The sequence below is a fragment of the Aspergillus candidus genome (assembly GCF_002847045.1).
Source record: "Aspergillus candidus strain CBS 102.13 unplaced genomic scaffold BDW47scaffold_2, whole genome shotgun sequence".
Lineage (NCBI taxonomy): Eukaryota > Fungi > Ascomycota > Eurotiomycetes > Eurotiales > Aspergillaceae > Aspergillus > Aspergillus candidus.
In genome coordinates, this window is record NW_020194007.1 from 714,317 (window position 1) to 732,015 (window position 17,699).

Below are 17,699 nucleotides of genomic sequence, written 5' to 3' on the forward strand. Positions count from 1 at the left end.
TGAGGCAAGCTAGTCTGCCTGGGGAGACAAACACATTCCTCAGGCACAAAGTACCATATCTGATCATTCCTGAGGTACTACACTATACCCTTGATGTAGTAGATGAGCATGTAGCATTGCAATACAATATACAATAGATAGGCCCCCCCCCCATTCATAGATGGAACATGACTCTAGTATCGATCAGTATATAGAGCCTGAATACGACATACTATCCAATGTCTCGAAGATTTTGCATATTCTCCATCCTGGATTACTATAAAATCTCAACGGCCCCGTTCAGAGTGGGGCATCTGTTAGCTGCCTTAGGTACCTTCTCCTTTTAGCTGGACTCCACCAATGTGAAGAACACACCCACTCACCTTTTCTTGTGCGTCCCCTTCCACTTTCCACCAACTCCTCTCTGCCCCACTTCGTCAGCCTCGCTCTGCCGTCTGATGGTTACTATCCCTGTTCTAACTTCAAAGGTCGCATACACTTGTGTTTTGGTCCCGTGTGTCGGTCTCGCAACGAGCCTCGTGCCACAACATACAGTGATCGGCATGGTCGTCGGAATGTCTGCTTGAACCCAAATTGACACCATAACAACTAGTGCAATGATACTCATGGATAGTCAAGTATTGGGTCGGAGGATTAACCCATCTGGATGGCGAATACTGGGTCAATTGTGTGTCCAGTATCTACAATCTACAGAGAGTGCGACCCCCGTCGGTGCCCTATGATGGCTTCTTCCCAATTGGTCCTGAATATCCACCACCCAGTTCCACAAGCCGGGTTGATCAATTACCCTGCTTTGACAGCCGCCATTACCCCTCCTTCTATCCCATCCCACTCGTCAGTCGAGTCGTCGGGAGATGGATCCACTGGGGGGTGGGACACCGACGAGCCAAAGCTTCCACCATGGGTGAGTAAGCAAGCGTTGATTTAACTAAAGCACATGACGCCGTTATGCCACGCAGAGACCCTTGCATGGAGCTTACATACGGAATTCTTCTTCCACTGCCGCCGTCTCCATTGCCGCCGTTGTGGGATATTGACGTGATTACCTCGCATTGATCGACCCCGTCTCTGTACACCAACAATGGCAACTCCTTCCCCCTTTGATATCCCCTTCGACCAGCTCCCCAACCCCAGGCAGGTCTGGGTTGGGAAACCGGGCAGCTACGAGGAAGGTTTGGGAAAGCTGGCTATCCTGACCCCAGATGTGGTCGCCAAAGCGGCGGCCGCCGAAATTAGAACCGGGCGGCGCGTAACCATGGGATGGGACATGACGAAGCTTGACTATCCTAATCTGAACCGCCAGCCATGCCAGCATCAGATCGTCCCGCTCCTAGGTGGGGTGGCCTTCGACGACATCTTTACCATGAATCCTCGTACGTTCCGTCTCCTTGGACCGTTTGGGCCTTGGCGCCCCTGGGCTAATGTGTTCTAGAGCAAAGTAGCCAGTGGGACGGACTGCGGCACTTCTCCCAGACGGTTCCCGGCCAGACGCAGCGAGTCTTCTACGGTGGTACCACGAGCGAAGAAATCACCGATCGGACGAATGACCGGATTGGTCTGCAGCATTGGGCACGGGAAGGCATTGCAGGTATGATCCTCTTCCTCCAGTTGGTGACCTCCATTCGTCCAGCGCCTCAAGTAACCATGATAGGTCGGGGGGTGTTGATCGACTATGCCGCGTGGGCCGAGAAAAAGGGGATCAAGTATAGTACCTTCTCGACGCACCAGGTCCGGCTCGCCGATATTGTGGAAATAGCGCGAGAATGCAATATCACCTTCCAGAAAGGGGATATTCTGTTTGTTCGGGTCGGAGTTACCAAGGAGTGGGACACGGTCATGACCGATGCTCAAAAACAGGAGTATTCCAATAACCCGAGTCCCTTACATGCAGGGGTGGAAGCAACTACTGACATGCTTCGGTGGCTGTGGGACACCGGATTTGCTGCCATCGCGAGCGACTCGATCAGCTGGGAGGTGAGACGGCCGTTGACTCCAGGATGCAACATCGACCGTTAGACTGACAGGGATGCTATCCGCAGGTTTACCCACCCCAAGCGGATGTTTTCCTGCATGAGTATGTTCTTGCAGGATGGGGGATGCCAATCGGTGAGTCGACCCGGCCGTTGGCTAACGGAGTCCCACACTAAAAGGCCGATGTGACTGATCAATCCCTCCATCAGGCGAGCTGTTTGACCTCGAAGCGTTGGCTCGTATGTGCCAGGAGCATCAGCGCTGGAGCTTCTTCGTTGCCTCTATTCCCCTGAATATGCCCGGGGGGGTGTCATCCCCTCCAAATATCATGGCAGTCTTCTAGACCATAGTTGGGAGTGAGTCCAATACTCGGTCACATCCCCTACCCCATATCATATCAATCCCTGTTGCAGACAGAGATTGCCGATACGCCATGACTAGGATTAGCTACCCCCTCAATTCATCACATTGTCTGAATGAGCTATAACATCTATAACTTTAAGCACATTGATCTATTGCGTACTGTTGGAGACACAAAAAGTTGAAGGTTTATTTTTGATCTTTTCCCCCTTCTATTCGTGGGGTTTCTTCCGAAACATGAGGCCGATCGGGGACGTGTCAAATCTCTATGGTTTGCTGGTCAGCCAACACTCCGACAGAGAGCCTCGGACCAATGATACTTGATTATACGGGGTGCGTTTGCATCGGAACAATGACCCTGCAACCCGTGAGTAGACCCATCTGCCGTCCGCGTTATTAATTTTGGATCAGTCGACGATCGTTTGTCTTCTATCACCATAGCTGAAACCATGTCATTCGGAGCTACGGTGGAGCTCGACTGCGGACAGGGATCTCGAAGTAGTCTCGAACTAACGCGTTTGGCTTTGGAAGAAGAAAAACGTGCCGCACGGTCGTCGCGCTGGTTGCACGATCGATCGAAAGGCCTAATCATGCAAGGGTGATGTCTCCCGCCGAGATCATGAAAATTGGCGAAATAGTATGGCTTCGTTGGCAATCTCTTCGAACCCAGCTGTCAGAAAGGAACAGTAGCATCGCTATATGGGAACAAACCCACCTTCTTACAGGGACATTGTTTACCTAAAACCTCACCAATGGGGCAGTGGGGCCTGCGAGAAGCTAATCAAGCCAGGGCGGTGCCACCCGCAAATCGGCCCACGTCTAGTCCGATGGCCGCTAACCCCTATCCAGCGTCTTAAGATTGACCCATGGCCAAACCATATTGGCTGATCCTTCGTGTCTGGAACTCGGTGCATCTCCGTACCTTTGTCAATCATCTGTCGATGGCCAGATTGTGATAGTCACTATCGAGACAATGACCGCCCCGATGGAAGAATTAGCTTTTTGGGCCCGAAGTCAAAGCGTTGTACAACCCAGATCGGCCAACCCATGAGGCAATCCGCATGCTCAGTTACTGGCCGTTCCACTGTCGATCATGTATCGGGTCCATTTTCGGCCTGAGTACCCGGGTCAAGAAACGGTGGCAGAAATTGGGTTTTGCATTTGCGGGTCGTTAGCAATTCAACCCGACAAGGAAAGAGTCATCCCGATCATATGGCTGGTGGGGGCTAGCGATAGATGGTCGCAGAATAATATGGTTATGGTGTGATACGATGTGCGACTGGTAAGCGTTATGTGGGGCATTCTATCATATTGTTCCTGAGGTTTTTCGTCCGTTCTCCTCCTGACCCATCACATCGTGATTTCACAGATGTCGACTGCTTCGTACTTCTGCATGGCGGTGCAACCCGCCATCTCATTGGTTTTCATTTGAGCTGTGAAGGGGTTGGACCATCTTCGGAACTCCCCTGATGAGTTATGATACGGGAAAATGGCTCGCTGAGGATATTCGACAGGCCCCACCGTATGGAGATGAAGGACATGGTAGCAAATTGCAAGTAGCACCGTATGGTGGGCTCCACCAATATGGCGATCCAGTATTCTGGGAGCCTGGATGCATCCAGTCAAGGCGCCGACTCTAAGATTATGGTCGGGCTCACAATATCCGCCAGAGCCAATAGCAGCAGACTCAAGAGCGAAGGGATCTCCAATTTTCTCTGTATCAATGATGTACCGCTTGGCAGCAACATTCTTGCCAGTAGTATCCGCCGGCGGACCGGAACGGGCGTGTTCAGCGAGAAGATCAAGACTCTGCACGACTTATTCTCTATCTTAATAGTTGCTTTCCCCTGGAGTTGGTGCACCCAGCACGACTGATTCCTTACGAATGGAGATTAGCGTTCGCTTTTGCATCCCCTGGCGTTTATGTTAGAAGCTGCAATATACAGTCTCTCCCATCGCGGCGAATAATGGGCCTGGTGGTCTATCGATACGAATTTTACCTGTCGAGCTATCAAGTTCCCCCATCTGATCACCATCATCGCTCATGGTTTATTAACCCTAGACTGGACCCCGACGCACACGCAGCTAAGCACTGGACGGTCCCAGTGCTTCCAACGAGTCGGTAACCACGATGGCCGCTCTCGAGTTAAGAGGACGAGATATGGCGTCGCCGGACCGGTCGATGCAGAATTGGAACTATGCGACGCAGTCGCTATGCATTGGGGGGATGACTATATTCTTTGCGCTGCGGGTATACACCCGAATGTTCATCTTGAATGGGTTTACCAAGGAGGACTGTGAGTCTCATCGAGCCCTATACGGCAAAATGAGGGTCACGGGAGCTGACTATTTCAGGGATATGCTTCGGCGCTTGGGTATGAAGGCCACCGGTTCTGCGTTGACGTGTTCTCACTGTGTATAGTTTCTTGGGGTGGGCTACTCTATCGTCGCACTTATAAGTACGCATTCGTCTTGTCTTGTCGCACCTGTCACTAACAGCATCCATCAGTGAGTCACTTCGGAGGCGGAGTACACTGGGATGACGTCCCAGAAGCACACCACATCCCGTTCCAAAAAGTAAGTCATCCAAGAAACATCGACCCCACGAGCGTCACTCACAAGTCCAGACCGTATACGTAACAATGGTCCTCTACGGCCCAACGGCCTACCTCACCAAGCTCTCCCTCCTATGGATCATGACACGCGTATTCAGCCCGTTCCGCAAATCCGTCATCTTCATCTACTTCTTCCTAGCTCTGATGCTAGCATACTACATCCCCGCCGTTATCGTGAAGATCCGCATCTGCGACCCGATCGCCAAGTTCTGGGTGCCAGATCTGCCGGGGTCATGCCTGGACCAGTCGTCCATCATCCTAGCAGACGCAGTCGTCAGCGTAGTCAGCGATTTTATTGTGTTGCTAGTCCCATTGCCACTCACCGTGCGCCTGCAACTGCCCTTGAAGAAGAAAATGCGTGTCATGGTCATCCTCGGAGCAGGCGGACTCGCTTGCGCATCCAGCATCATTCGACTGGTTCTGATCCTGCTGACGGGGCAGTCCAAGGATGCGACTATTGCCTTTATGCGGGTGAATATGTTCGGGTATGTCTCCAGCTTCTTCCGTGGCCCAGCTCCTCCCATACCGTGGTATACAGTACAAAATAATACAAGAAACTCACCACAAACACCAATACAAAGCAACGCCGAAATCGCCATCGGCGTCATCTGCGCCTGCCTACCCGCAATGTCCGCCCTCGCGCACAAAGCCAAGACCGAATACTCCAGCCGCCGCGCCACGCAGAGCTCGACGTACCAGCTCAGCAAGTTCAAGAACCCTTCGAGTCGCACGGACCGCAGCCGGACGCGCATGAGCAGCATCATGGACATGGACCACAGCTCGGACCACTACATCCTTATGCCGGAGGAGCCGAAGATGCGGTCGGCGGTGAGGGGCGATGGCGAGAGGGAGAGGCCGGGGCTGGCGCAGGGGATTACGAAGACTGTTGATGTGGATGTTGTTTCGTCGGTTGAGACGAGGTGATTTTTTTTTTTTTTCTTCTTGATTTATTCAGCTTAATTGATTGTATATAATGATATTATTTATCTATGTATTATATTAATTATTCACGAATACTAACTCACTCCACCCGGAGGAAGTAAAGTAAAGTAATCAGTCAGTAAAAACAAAGAAAAAGTAGCAAACCAACCCATCCATCCCCATCCATCCCAACCATTAATAACAGAAGATGAAGAAAAAGTAAATAAAAACAAACAAATCACCACGCTATACTCTATCCCAGCGCGTGGCGTCTCGGACCCTACCCATCCGGGGCTAAATGCTCGCCATCAGGGCGGGCTTGCTATCCCTGCATTTGTTGATGTTGTTTGGGACGGTTAGGATTGGAATCTTGTGGCTGTGGTGGGGGGCTATATCACGTCAGATTTGATCTGATTTCTCTGTTGTAGGAATGTAATAGTGGGGGTTTGGGCGGGATTCTGCTGGATTGTAGAGAAGTTGTTAGTGGAGGTGTGAGTATATAGTAAGGTAGAGAGGAGATGTAGTGAGGGGGGGAGATAGATAGGTGGGTAGGTAGTTAGGGCATAACACTCCATACAATATCCAGCCCTAATGAAACCCAACCCCAAAGCAACTCAACGACACCACCTCAACAGCATTAAAACATTTATCCTTAATCTACAATCCCACTGACATCGATTCCCATGCAGATCGCATCACCAATAGCCAATCCCTAGGAAAATACTAGCCAGCCAGTCAGCTATCTAACAGTAACTAGCTAGCGATATAATAGATAGACAGTCACACAAACACGACGGACACATCACACCGCACTGCACTGTGTGTACCGATATCGTGCTGTGCTGTTGACTTGCTTTTGTTTCTGTGTGCTATATTTATATACTATTGGGATCACCATACTTTGTTAGCCTAGGTGGGATGCTACCTCGGGATTGGAGTGCATGTAGCTGGGTGGCTCATGGGGGCGAGGGGGAGGGGCGTTGGGGGGGAATGTGGATTGCAGTTGAGTAATTATCATTTGTTTGGGATTGTGCTATCTTTTGACTTTCGCAGTGGTGTGTTTGGGCTTGTTTTTGAGGTGTTTGGTGGATAATGTATTGTTGTTATATCGGGTGTATAGATAGATATTTAGGTAGTTAGGAAATTTATAGAAAATACTATACCAGTATATCTAGTCCATAGACACAGAATGCAACAATAATACAGAAATCTTCCGCCCAACACAATACAATAGAACAGAGTAGAATAGAATAATGCTATAGTAAGACCTCGTGTGCAGTATACATCGTATACTATAAAAAGCACCCAACAAGCCCTATCCTTAAAAATCCGCGCCCCATCCCATATCATCAGCCCATCCTGGGACCCTCCCTCCCCAATCCCTGCCCTAGACGAACATGCATTAACAGCGTGTCATCCGCTTGCGCGGATACAGTTGGTCTGATCTGAAGAAAGAGCAGAGCTGACCTTGTATGATCTGATCTGATCTCATCTCATCTGAGCTCAGCTAACCTAAGCTACCTAGATAGTTGACTATCTACCTATCTCCTATTCCCTGTCCACTCCACGCGATAGATCCTAGATAGATCAGATCCCCAGGATGATCGTTCCTGCTTGCCTCCCTGCCTCTCTACCTTGTCAGTGTTGTGTTGTGCGAGTCTAACACGATCTCAAGGATTGCCTCGTGAGACAGATGTAGATTTCCTTGGATATCAACGGGAGAGACATGTCTTGCCTGGTTTAGATCGGGTCTGGGTTTGGGGCTGGGGGGGTTTTTCACATACTTGCTCATTTCTTTTTCAATCTATTGGTTTATTTTATTGACGTATGTTGTTTTATTTACTGGTTATTAATTGGGATACTGACTGTGATTATGACCATGATTACTGGGTTGGTACGATTATTCGATCCGTATTGTAGCTGAGGACGAGGATGGGATGGGATGGATGAGGATAAGCGTGACAATAGGGATGACGATCAAGATGACTAGAGGATGAGGATGGAAACAAAGACAAAGATGCAAACAAACACGACAATGAAATAATTAAATTCAATGTGAATGAATGTCAATGTGATAATGCAAGGCTGTCATCCCTGTCCTGCTAGTCCTATCCCATCACGCCGGTAGTGCAGTCTCCAAGACATGATATCAAATCACGCTCCGAGATAGTACATAGGTAGATGGGCGGGTAGGTAGGTATAAATACACGTCGACAAGTCCAGTTCAAAACTCCAATCAAAACATCCATACATACATACATAGATCGAAAATGGGTACAGCGTACAACGAAGCCGTCGACACTATCCGTCCTGTCGAGTATCCTTCTCTAACAACCACCACCACCAGAGACAACAATGATAGAAGTATAATCTACCTCGACCACGCCGGCGCAACCCTCTACGCCCGCTCGCTAGTCAACGCCTACACGGCAGACCTCCAATCCGCCATCTACGGCAACCCGCACTCAGAGAGCACGCCGTCGCGGACATCAAGTGCGCGCGTAGCGGCCGCGCGCACGCAGCTACTGCACTTCTTCGGCGCCAGCCCGCAGCACTTCGACCTCGTCTTCACGGCGAATGCCACCGCGGCTGTGAAGCTCGTGGGCGAGTGTCTGGCGCAGGGGGGCGGCGGCCGCGGCTTCCGCTATGTGTATCACCAGGATTCGCATACCAGCCTTGTGGGAGTAAGGCAGATGGCGGCGGAGAGTGTCTGTCTTGAGGACGATGCCGCTGTGGAGAGGTGGATTCGTCGTGGCGGGTCGGCCTGGTCTTGGCAGGCGAGGTTGGGGATGCCGAGGATGGAGGAGATGGTTACCCTGTTGGGGTATCCGGGACAAAGTAATATGACGGGGAGGCGGTTGCCGAGGTCTTGGTATGCTCTTTTGAGGTTTACTGTGCTGTGGTAGATGACGCTGCTAACGGTATATGACAGGCCAGCGCATATTAGGAGCAATGGCGCGCACAAAACAACCTACACGCTGTGGGACGCTGCAGCGCTGGCTTCGACGAGTCCGCTGTCGTTGTCAGACGTGGACACCGCGCCGGACTTCACTGCCGTGTCGCTGTACAAGATCTTCGGCCTGCCAGACGTGGGGTGTCTTATCGTGCGCAAGGCCTCGGCGCACCTGCTAGTCTCGCAGGCGCGCTACTTCGGCGGCGGCACGGTGGACATGGTGGCGAATTCGAGTCCGGGGTCATCTTCGTCGCGGGCCTGGCACGCTGTGAAGGCGGACACGCTGCACGATGCCCTAGAGGACGGTACGCTGCCGTTCCATTCCCTGCTGGCGGTGGGGCACGCGGTGCGTCTGCACGAGGACCTACTCGGCGGTATGGCACGCGTGTCGGCGCACTGTGCATTCCTGACCTCGCGGCTGTATACCGCGTTGGATGGGCTGCGGCACGCGAACGGCAGCAAGCTGGTGCGCGTGTATACCGGCTCTGGGCGCCCTGCGTTTGGGGACCCGGTGCTGCAGGGTCCGACTGTCGCGATGGCTGTGGTGGATCCGGCAGGAAGGGCCCATGGGTACGCGGACGTGGAACGCGCGGCGGATGCAGACGGCGTGTATCTTCGGAGTGGGTCGGTTTGTAACCCTGGGGGAATGTCATATCTGGGGTGGACGAAGATGCACGATAGGGTGGCTGCGTTTGAGGCGGGGCATCGCTGTTCGGCGCCCATTCAAGAGGTCGGCGGGCGTGCGACGGGAATAGTGAGAGTTTCTTTAGGGGCCATGAGCAGCTTGGGGGACGTGGATGGGTTTGTGGAGTGGCTTGCGCGGAAGTATCTTGATGTTTATGTGGATGATCGTGGTTCCAGTTCTTTCTCGTTGGGGCCGTTCAAGGAGACTGTGGAGGAGCGAGGAGTGGCGAGGAGGTACGATGCGTGCATAATGCGGCTGGTGAGGGGCTTGGTCAGGTTGAATTGATCGTGTGGCATAGCCTGCCCTCATCCGCAGACCCGCCAAGGCCGACATGGACCTTGTCCCACAGACAGCCAACTCTACCTATTCCCAAACGGAAATATGTCTCAGTTCGAGTTTGCTTTCTTCCGAGGCTCTGTTGCTTCCCGATGGCCTTAAGACTAATGCCGGTTCGACAAGGGGTGTTCCTGCAGATGGAGCCTGGAGTGTTGTCGCCGCAGACGAGTAATGTTCGATTAAGTGAGACATCTTGCGTCGCTAGGTACCGTATCTGCCTCGGTCGTGGTACTCGGCTCGATATACATTTTTAGCCACCAGTTGGCTGGCCAGGTGACCCAGATACTGAGACAATGACTCGGAGTTTACGACCAAGCCGATGGATCAAACAGCGACAGGTCCTCCTCCAACAAACCCACCATATGCTGATTCCCCGAATACCAATTTCCCAGCGTCGACGGCGGTACTGTATCGGGTGGAGAAGAAGCCGAAGCCTCCGGCATTGGGCCAGTCGCCTCGCCGTCCTCCATCGGCACAGGAGCCAGGCCCAGCGCGCTGAGGTACGTGTCAAACTCTTGGCCTACAGACGCCATAGCGTCGCTCTCCTGCGTTCGCGCCTGCGCTTTCGCTTCGAGATAGAGTCGGGCGACGCTGCTGAGCACCTGACACAAACGGTGCATTTTATCGATTGCTTCGGACGAGCCGCGGTGTGGTTCGAGGGAGGTAACGAACTCTTCGAGGCGATGGAGGTCCGTCCGCGACGAGACTTCGATGGTGTGGCAGAAGAGGACTATGAACGGGACGAACGGGGAGAAGAGGATGGTCCAATGGAAATATGAGCATTTGGTGTGTTCAGTGCTCTCCTTCAACATGTCCATGCAGTTGTGGTGGCATTCGAGAGTGGACCGTGCGGTATCGATGCATTCTTGAAGGAAGGTGCTCTGAGACCCCACAGGCGGCGGGATAGCTCGGTAGATCAAGGTCACGATCGATTGGCGGGTTACCTCATCGGTCTTAAGGTACATCCGGTCCATGGCGGAGACATTTGTAAGATTGCCGTTCAGTTCCTACCTAGTTAGTTAACGTATAAAAACTCAAGAGGAGAACATACCGCAAAAGGCTCCATGACTGTCCATTGCGTTTCGGCAACCAGGTGACGAGCGTGTGACGCTCGCTCACTCTCCGCTTGACACAGCGCGGCGGGACTATACAGCTGCTCGTATATCTGGCCCTGGATCCGGGCCAGCTTAATCCACAACTGGTACACACGCCCCCACGGCTCCGCGATGCCTTCCAACTCAATCGTCCACGGCAGGGAGATATCGTAGTCTTGGATGGTAGACGCCCGGCCCAGACGTAATGCCAAGGGCTTATCGAGACAATACACCGACCAGAAGAGACGCAGCTTCTTTTCTTTGATGCTCTTGGTATCGTGCTCCATAGATGACGAGCGGTGGTAACCTAGGGCCTGGCACAGACGAGCCGCAGTCGAACTCAGGGTGAAGGCGAAAGACGGTTTCGAAATTTCGATGGCGTATATAGTCTGTTGGTCAGCATCGCCACGGTAAGGGGGAGAGGGTACATACCCCCAAGGCAAGCGCCTCAATCGACTCATCCCGCACAGGCATCAGAAGACTCATGCGCGCCAGCGCAATCTCCAGGTTCGTGCGACAGATCTGGGAGTAATTACTGTAGGCGTCCGTCATCTCGTGCTCCCCGCCATAGTAGGTAAACTCCTCAAACAGATAGTACAGACATCCGTTCACCACGATGAAAGTAGACTGGGAGTAATCCTCGGTGGCAAAGTAGACTTCGCGACACGCTTCAACCAGGCGTTCCGAGGAAACAAATGGGCATAGTCCATTTATGGTGGACGACGGGTGTTCTTCACGGATTAGCGCAATCCCACGAGGAGGGGGAGAGATAGAGGCAGATACCTTTGAGCCGGCGTAGTATGGACAATACCACCTGGCTAGGTGGCATAGCAAGCTCGCGCAACTCAGGACTCGACCCGACTTTCTGACTGGGAAAGCGAGCTTCGCGAAGCGACGACGGGACCTGGTTATCCTGCATATTGACCATCTTCTTGAGGGTCGCGAGAGCCGCTCCAATTTTCGGGGTCGACATTTGGAGGGCGCTACGAAAGACAGCTGATTCGAGAAACTCGCTTGCATAGGCCGAATGGGCTGACAAAGATGAATTGCCCTCGAAGGCAGGGACCATCTCATGCTGTCCGAGCGTGGTCGTGGCGTTGGAGACCGGGCCCGCTGCAGACGGACTCATCTGGTTCGATGTCGGCGTCGGCTGGAAACACGGCTCCGTGGTCATTGTGCTTGCGCCGGCTTTGAGTTCGTGGAGGATTTTCTCGATGTTTCCCAGACGCTTCTCGATCAGATCGATCTTGCGTTCACTGTTGATTGGTTAGGAGGGTTTACTGGACATGAACGCCCGTCTGGGAAGGGGGGTATACTATTGACTAGAAATAAGCACCCGCTGACGCTGCTCGCGAGGCTTTCGACCCGCACCGGTGGAGCGACAGACAATGTTTGAGCTGCGACAGTTGGAGCAGGGAGAGCGCTTGTCGCAGCGTATCTAGATAGTACAATGGCCACGTTAGACGAGTCCCAGCCTGCATCTCAAACTAGTGTAGTAATTTGCACAAGGGCGCATACTTTTCTTAAACGACATTGATCACACTACATCCAGTCAGTTTATCCCTTCGTCGAATCCAACATGAAACTAGAGTGCCATATCGGTGGAGTACATACCGCACGTCTGTTAAGCGACTCGCGACTGTCGGTCTCGGGGCCCTCGGCCTCCATGTCCGGGGAGGACATGACCCGTAAACGCCGGATTTGGGAATAATGGCCGACTTGACAGGTCTGATTGAAATGGAGGACCGGATCCGTTTTGTGTGATTGATTGATAATATCCGATGGGGAAGTTATGAGATGATGCGTCCAACACAAGGTTGTTGATCGGCGGTCGGAGTCCGCGGGTGCCGAACGTGACCGAGAACTTAATCTAATAGTGGGACGCAAAAGACAGTCTCTCTATATCGTCACTTCTATTTCCTGATCATTCATTTTAATGAAATAGAGCCTTTTTGGGAGGGTTCTCTCAGAGTTTGCAAGTTTATTATATGTTGTAATCAAATCTCAGAATATTTTTCTTGATCTAATTCAACCAGGACTTTACATCTACTACTGGAAGATTTATAACAAGGTTGTCTAAATCCTAACAAATTTAAGAGCAGAATCTGAGAATAAGAAAAATCCAAAGCATAGCTTGGGGTTAGGGCTAGGTCTCCCTGAGCTTAAGATATACTAGTTCTATTTCCTGCGACGAAAATAAAATCTAGGTTTATGGGTGCGGAGCTCCTTTCCCTCCGTGTCGCTGTGACGTATTATTCATCAAGAAAGAATGAGTTGTTGGGACACTTATGAGTCGTTACACCCTGTGTTTCTGGTCCATTGCTGCCTAGGGGCAGTGTTGACTGAAGCGTAGCTACCCGCAATGCCAGGGGATATGTTAGGCGTCTGCATCTGCCCCATGCTCTGCTGGCCACCGGCTGTATACATGCCTTGCATGCTCTGGTTTAACCCAGGATCGAACGGTTGCGGTGGCTGTTGTACCGACTGTCCAGCATTCTGCCGGTGCGGTAGCATCTGATTCCGTTCCTCTGTAGATATAGGGAAGTGAGAGCCAGGTGCACCCGCAGCCGGTATATTAGGGCTACCCCGATTCTGAACGCTATAGAAGAGCGGTGTTGGAACTTGGCTCCGATCGGGGTAGGATGGCTGTGGTACAGCAACGTTCACATATTCGGGATATTGCTGATGCGTGTTGAACTGTGTTTGGGACTGATGTAAAGCTGTCGGCTTCTGGCCTTGCGACGCCATGAAGAATGCCCTTCTTCTGTCCCCTACACTACCTCCCATGTCGGTGTTATCATCGTCGTTCATCCAGATTGCTCGTCGGCGGGCTTCTTTTGCGCGGCGCGCAGCGTTCGTACCGTAAAGGTCGTTGATGTACTTTGTAAACTCAAGATAAGCATTTCGAACAACCCTGAAGTGGTCCACGCTGAGCTTCACGATGGCATCAGGATTCAGGATGGCCTCGTGGCTATTCCCCTGGGCTTCGAACTCAGCCAAGGCCAGAGCTGTCTGACAGGCGTTCCGGACCTGTCTGCCATTCCAGCGGGCATGTGGATATTCAAGGAAGTGCTGGCCTGCGAAGTTCCCAATTCCAACTTTGTCGATGTCAATTTTTCTTCCTCTTCTGTTAAAGCGCTCCTCTATCATGTCCATGTTGATCTTGAACACCTCGACTGTCTTGCCCTGGTTTAAATCCGGGTAGTACAAACTGATGTGGATGCGTGAGGCAAAAGCCTCGTCGAAATCTCCAACGCGGTTTGTTGTTAGAAAAAGAATGCCTGCGTAGTATTCCATGACGCGAAGGAAGACTAGTCACGGGTTAGCCCCTCTTCGGGATGTTGGATTTATTTCATTGTTAGCCCACCGGCGACGAGTCCGTTTCGTTTGAAGTCTTCCTTGGTCCTCTCCGCGAGGAACACATCCGCTTCATCGAGGAGAAGAATGCAATCCCATCTATTAGCTAGAGTAAAGTTTATTTCCAGGGCCTTTTCGACCTCTGTTGCAGTAGTGCCAAGGTCACCTATACAGCGTTAGTAAGACCTCCCCCAGAGTACGCTACAACTCTGTATGAACGGGGACCTACCACATGTAATCTGAAACAGTGGCTTTCTGAACAGCTCGGCTACACCCTCTGTTCGCATGGATTTGTTAGCAGTCTTCAGCTTCAAGTACCGCCTCATAGCACATACCAGCAGTGGATGTTTTGCCCACTCCAGGGGCCCCGTGGAGGAGTAGGATCAATCCCTTTCCTGGAGTTCGTATTAGTCTAATAGCTTTCTCAGAATTTATCAATCCAAATAAAAAAAAGCACCTTTTCCTTTGACAATGTCAAATTGCTCTCCTTCATCTGATGCCATTTTCTTGTCTCGGAAGTGCTGTGCTATAAGCGATACGATCATCGGTTTGTGTCCTTCCTCAAGAACAAGCTGATCAAAGGCTGTCACGGGCTCTGCCTTCTTGTGGTCCTCTTGTTCAGGGTCTCCGGCCAATGAAGGGGACTTTTGCAGTGGGTGAATGTCAGTCAGATAGGCTAGGTCCAGATTTGCTGCGGTCGAGACATGTTAACATTGTACAGTAAGCCTTTGTCGGACGACCTACCCCATTTGCGGCTGCGCAGCACAAAGCCAAATACACGGTACGACATGATCATCAACTCATCATCGGAGATCACTGGAGCTCCATCAAGACCGGTCTTTACCTCCTCCAGCAGTCGAGGAATGATGGCAACCGACGGGGGCTCGTCCACGACATTCCCCTTGGGTAAGAGACTATCTATGTATTCTGTTCTCTGCTTCTCGTCCACGTAGATGTCGTCATGCACGTTTTCATTCTCACAACAAACCCCTGTGCATCCTGGCTGTTTCTCTTCGATCTCCGAAGAAGATTCTCCAATCAGCATTTCCAAACGAGGCTGCCATTGTTGCTGTTCTTTGTCTTCTACCGAGAAGGCTGTTTCAAAGTCGATAACAACCGGGCTTTCCACCTCATCCCGAACGATCAACGTTGGCCCAGCATAGTACATATGCTTCACTCCAGCAACTTCCAGGAACTTTGCGCCCCGCCGTATAAGTTTTCGCCGATACTTGTCGTGAGAGGGGAGAGAGTCCACCCTTTTCCACTCATTCTCTGTAAAGTCAGACTTCCGAAGTGGGTGACAGCGAAGAGGGTATATCTCTAATGATGTTATCTCCCTCTCGCCTTCGAACCGCTTAAAGTCAAACACTTGAGTCACAGGGCCAAGCGACTTCCCGTCAAAGTCGATGTAGACGCAAATAACACTGAACGGTGGTTGTTCCTTCTTGTCTATGTCATGCCATCGTTGCCTCCAGGTTGGTACCACCCGATGCTTAGCACTCATCGCTTTGATCACCCGATAGGCCTGCTTGCCATCATGGCCAATCACCTCTACCCCGGGCCGGAAGATGTGCCACAGATCAGAGAAGAAGACTTTCCGGTAGTTGGGTGTGGCTATATGTCTCTGCTTGGGTGATATGTCGGAGTCCATCAGACTCAAAAGACAACTCAGGTGCTGTAGTGCGATTGGTGATTTTGTTATGTCGTCGGGGTCCTCATCGTCTTTCTTTTCATCGTCGTTGTTGGTTTCCTTCTCGTATTCATCCACACGCATGGCATTATAACCACGACCCTTTTCACCATCGTGATCGAGGCCTTCTTGAGCCATAGTGGCTTCGCGGCCTGTCGATGGTCCTGTTGTGCCAGACGACTCTTTTGCGGGAAGTCGATTCTGGTCATCTTCGGCTACAGAAGCATTATCATATTTTGTTGCATTACGGTCAATGTTTCCCGCACCAGTGGACACGTCGATTCTGGCCGCTGAGTCGAACTTCTTCTGTAGTGCCATGTGCCAATCGCGCAAGGCTCGCTCACAGTAAATGAGTGCTTTGAAAGGCCTGACAAAGACGATCGGCCCCCCGGCCACGAGTGAACTGCCGTCTGATCCCAATATTTTGGACAGAATGGTGATGATAATCAACGAGTAGATGCGGATCCTCTCAGGTAGGGGTGCTTGTCCAGGCGCCATTGCGTCAAAGGCATTGGTATCCTGGGATTTTGTCACTTTACGCACACCGGGACCTGTGTACCCAAACCACCTCTCCAAGCCGGGGATTTCGTTATCCAGGACCGGGTCTCCAACTAGGACGTCGATGACACATTCATCGTTTGCCAACAATCTAGTCGAACGCTTGAATTGAGCCCATTCAAGACGGTTGACATTACACTCACAAGCAACCACTTTTTGATGTGCCGCGTCCGTAGTCGTCGTTTCTGAAGCATGTTTCTTTTGCTCATCCCGCTCCGAGTTCTGTACGGGTTGGTTGATATCCTTCTGACGTTGCACTTGTGCTTGTTCTCTTTCCCTTCTGGCTTGCCGACGGCTTTCAGTCTCCTCGACTAGGTAAAGGCGGTCCATCTCCCATTCGAAGTGTTTCCGTAGTCTGTCGCGCCTTTGACCATAGTCAATAGTACGGTCATATTCATCAGGTATCTTTGGGTCGTCTTGGGACTCTACACAGTTGTGACGAGGGTCAAAAGGATCCGGCCGTATGTATTCTTCGTGGAGGTTCGGTTTCCAATGATATGTCCAGGGCCCAAACCGGGATGAGTCGGTCTTGCGAACCTCAGAAACCATGTCAAAGGAGTCCGGCTCGACGCCCCTCTCCCAGTCCCTCCTGTGCCGGTATAGGCACTGTTCCATTCGTTCGAAATCAACTGCATCTTCCTGTTGCTGTGGTGAAGGCTTTTGTTGCTCAGTGGGTGCATTTATTCTTCGAATCTGGCCCTCAAGCTGGATAATCTTTTCTTTCAAAGCCTGAACATCACCAATGGCACTATTGACATCTGGTGCTAGAGAGGAGTCGCCCTTCTCGGTAGGGTTATCACTATGAACTTTCAAGATATGGGGGTCACTCCTGTTCTCGTTCTCTTCAGTGGTAGTTCCCAAGGGTCGAGTCCCCTCAAGGGACCCAATCCCCGAGGTTTCGACCCTATGGGCCTCTGTATCTATGCCTTCTATTCCCATTCTTGGTGTGGTATTGCTGGGCGAGCCACGACTGGTTAATAAAGTCTCATATGTAACGTTAATCGGGTCACTTCATAGAAAGTTGTAATTGCTTCAGTTGGTTACCAAGAGCGACCGACTCGCGACCCTTAAATCCGACCTTCAGTTGCTTATATCTAAGCGTTAACACTTATATGAGGGGTATCTAGCTGTCGCAACGAGATGCAGTCTGTCATGAGCC

At 51.6% G+C, this 17,699-nt stretch overlaps 5 protein-coding genes across 5 annotated transcripts; 3 read left to right on the forward strand and 2 right to left on the reverse strand.

Annotated features, from left to right (window-relative positions):
- Window positions 1–385: 385 nt before the first annotated feature.
- On the forward strand, window positions 386–2,436 carry BDW47DRAFT_98215 (uncharacterized protein). Its single transcript, XM_024820596.1, has 5 exons — window positions 386–1,373; window positions 1,433–1,588; window positions 1,652–1,974; window positions 2,040–2,106; window positions 2,181–2,436. Exons 1-5 carry the CDS (start codon window positions 1,082–1,084, stop codon window positions 2,312–2,314), a joined length of 972 nt encoding a protein of 323 aa, XP_024676301.1. The 5' UTR covers window positions 386–1,081; the 3' UTR covers window positions 2,315–2,436.
- A 2,026-nt stretch (window positions 2,437–4,462) lies between these two features.
- On the forward strand, window positions 4,463–5,870 carry BDW47DRAFT_122059 (putative integral membrane protein; the record flags this gene model as incomplete). Its single annotated transcript, XM_024815763.1, has 6 exons — window positions 4,463–4,628; window positions 4,687–4,706; window positions 4,754–4,790; window positions 4,841–4,908; window positions 4,959–5,476; window positions 5,528–5,870. 6 exons carry the CDS (start codon window positions 4,463–4,465, stop codon window positions 5,868–5,870), a joined length of 1,152 nt encoding a protein of 383 aa, XP_024676302.1.
- A 2,267-nt stretch (window positions 5,871–8,137) lies between these two features.
- On the forward strand, window positions 8,138–9,790 carry BDW47DRAFT_114948 (PLP-dependent transferase; the record flags this gene model as incomplete). Its single annotated transcript, XM_024814739.1, has 3 exons — window positions 8,138–8,634; window positions 8,665–8,739; window positions 8,800–9,790. 3 exons carry the CDS (start codon window positions 8,138–8,140, stop codon window positions 9,788–9,790), a joined length of 1,563 nt encoding a protein of 520 aa, XP_024676303.1.
- A 178-nt stretch (window positions 9,791–9,968) lies between these two features.
- BDW47DRAFT_26666 (putative C6 transcription factor) lies at window positions 9,969–12,713 on the reverse strand. The gene is made up of 7 exons (XM_024818608.1): window positions 12,550–12,713; window positions 12,454–12,477; window positions 12,252–12,373; window positions 11,719–12,191; window positions 11,368–11,666; window positions 10,893–11,324; window positions 9,969–10,848 (listed from the first exon to the last, which is right to left on the reverse strand). Exons 1-7 carry the CDS (start codon window positions 12,616–12,618, stop codon window positions 10,147–10,149), a joined length of 2,121 nt encoding a protein of 706 aa, XP_024676304.1. The 5' UTR covers window positions 12,619–12,713; the 3' UTR covers window positions 9,969–10,146.
- Window positions 12,714–13,221: 508 nt separating this feature from the next.
- BDW47DRAFT_131486 (uncharacterized protein) lies at window positions 13,222–17,155 on the reverse strand (the record flags this gene model as incomplete). The annotated part of the gene is made up of 9 exons (XM_024817322.1): window positions 13,222–14,246; window positions 14,303–14,458; window positions 14,522–14,569; window positions 14,628–14,687; window positions 14,750–14,983; window positions 15,037–15,733; window positions 15,776–16,084; window positions 16,259–16,725; window positions 16,792–17,155. The coding sequence occupies 9 exons, from the start codon at window positions 17,153–17,155 to the stop codon at window positions 13,222–13,224; spliced, it is 3,360 nt and encodes a 1,119-aa protein (XP_024676305.1).
- Between the last annotated feature and the right edge of the window lie 544 nt (window positions 17,156–17,699).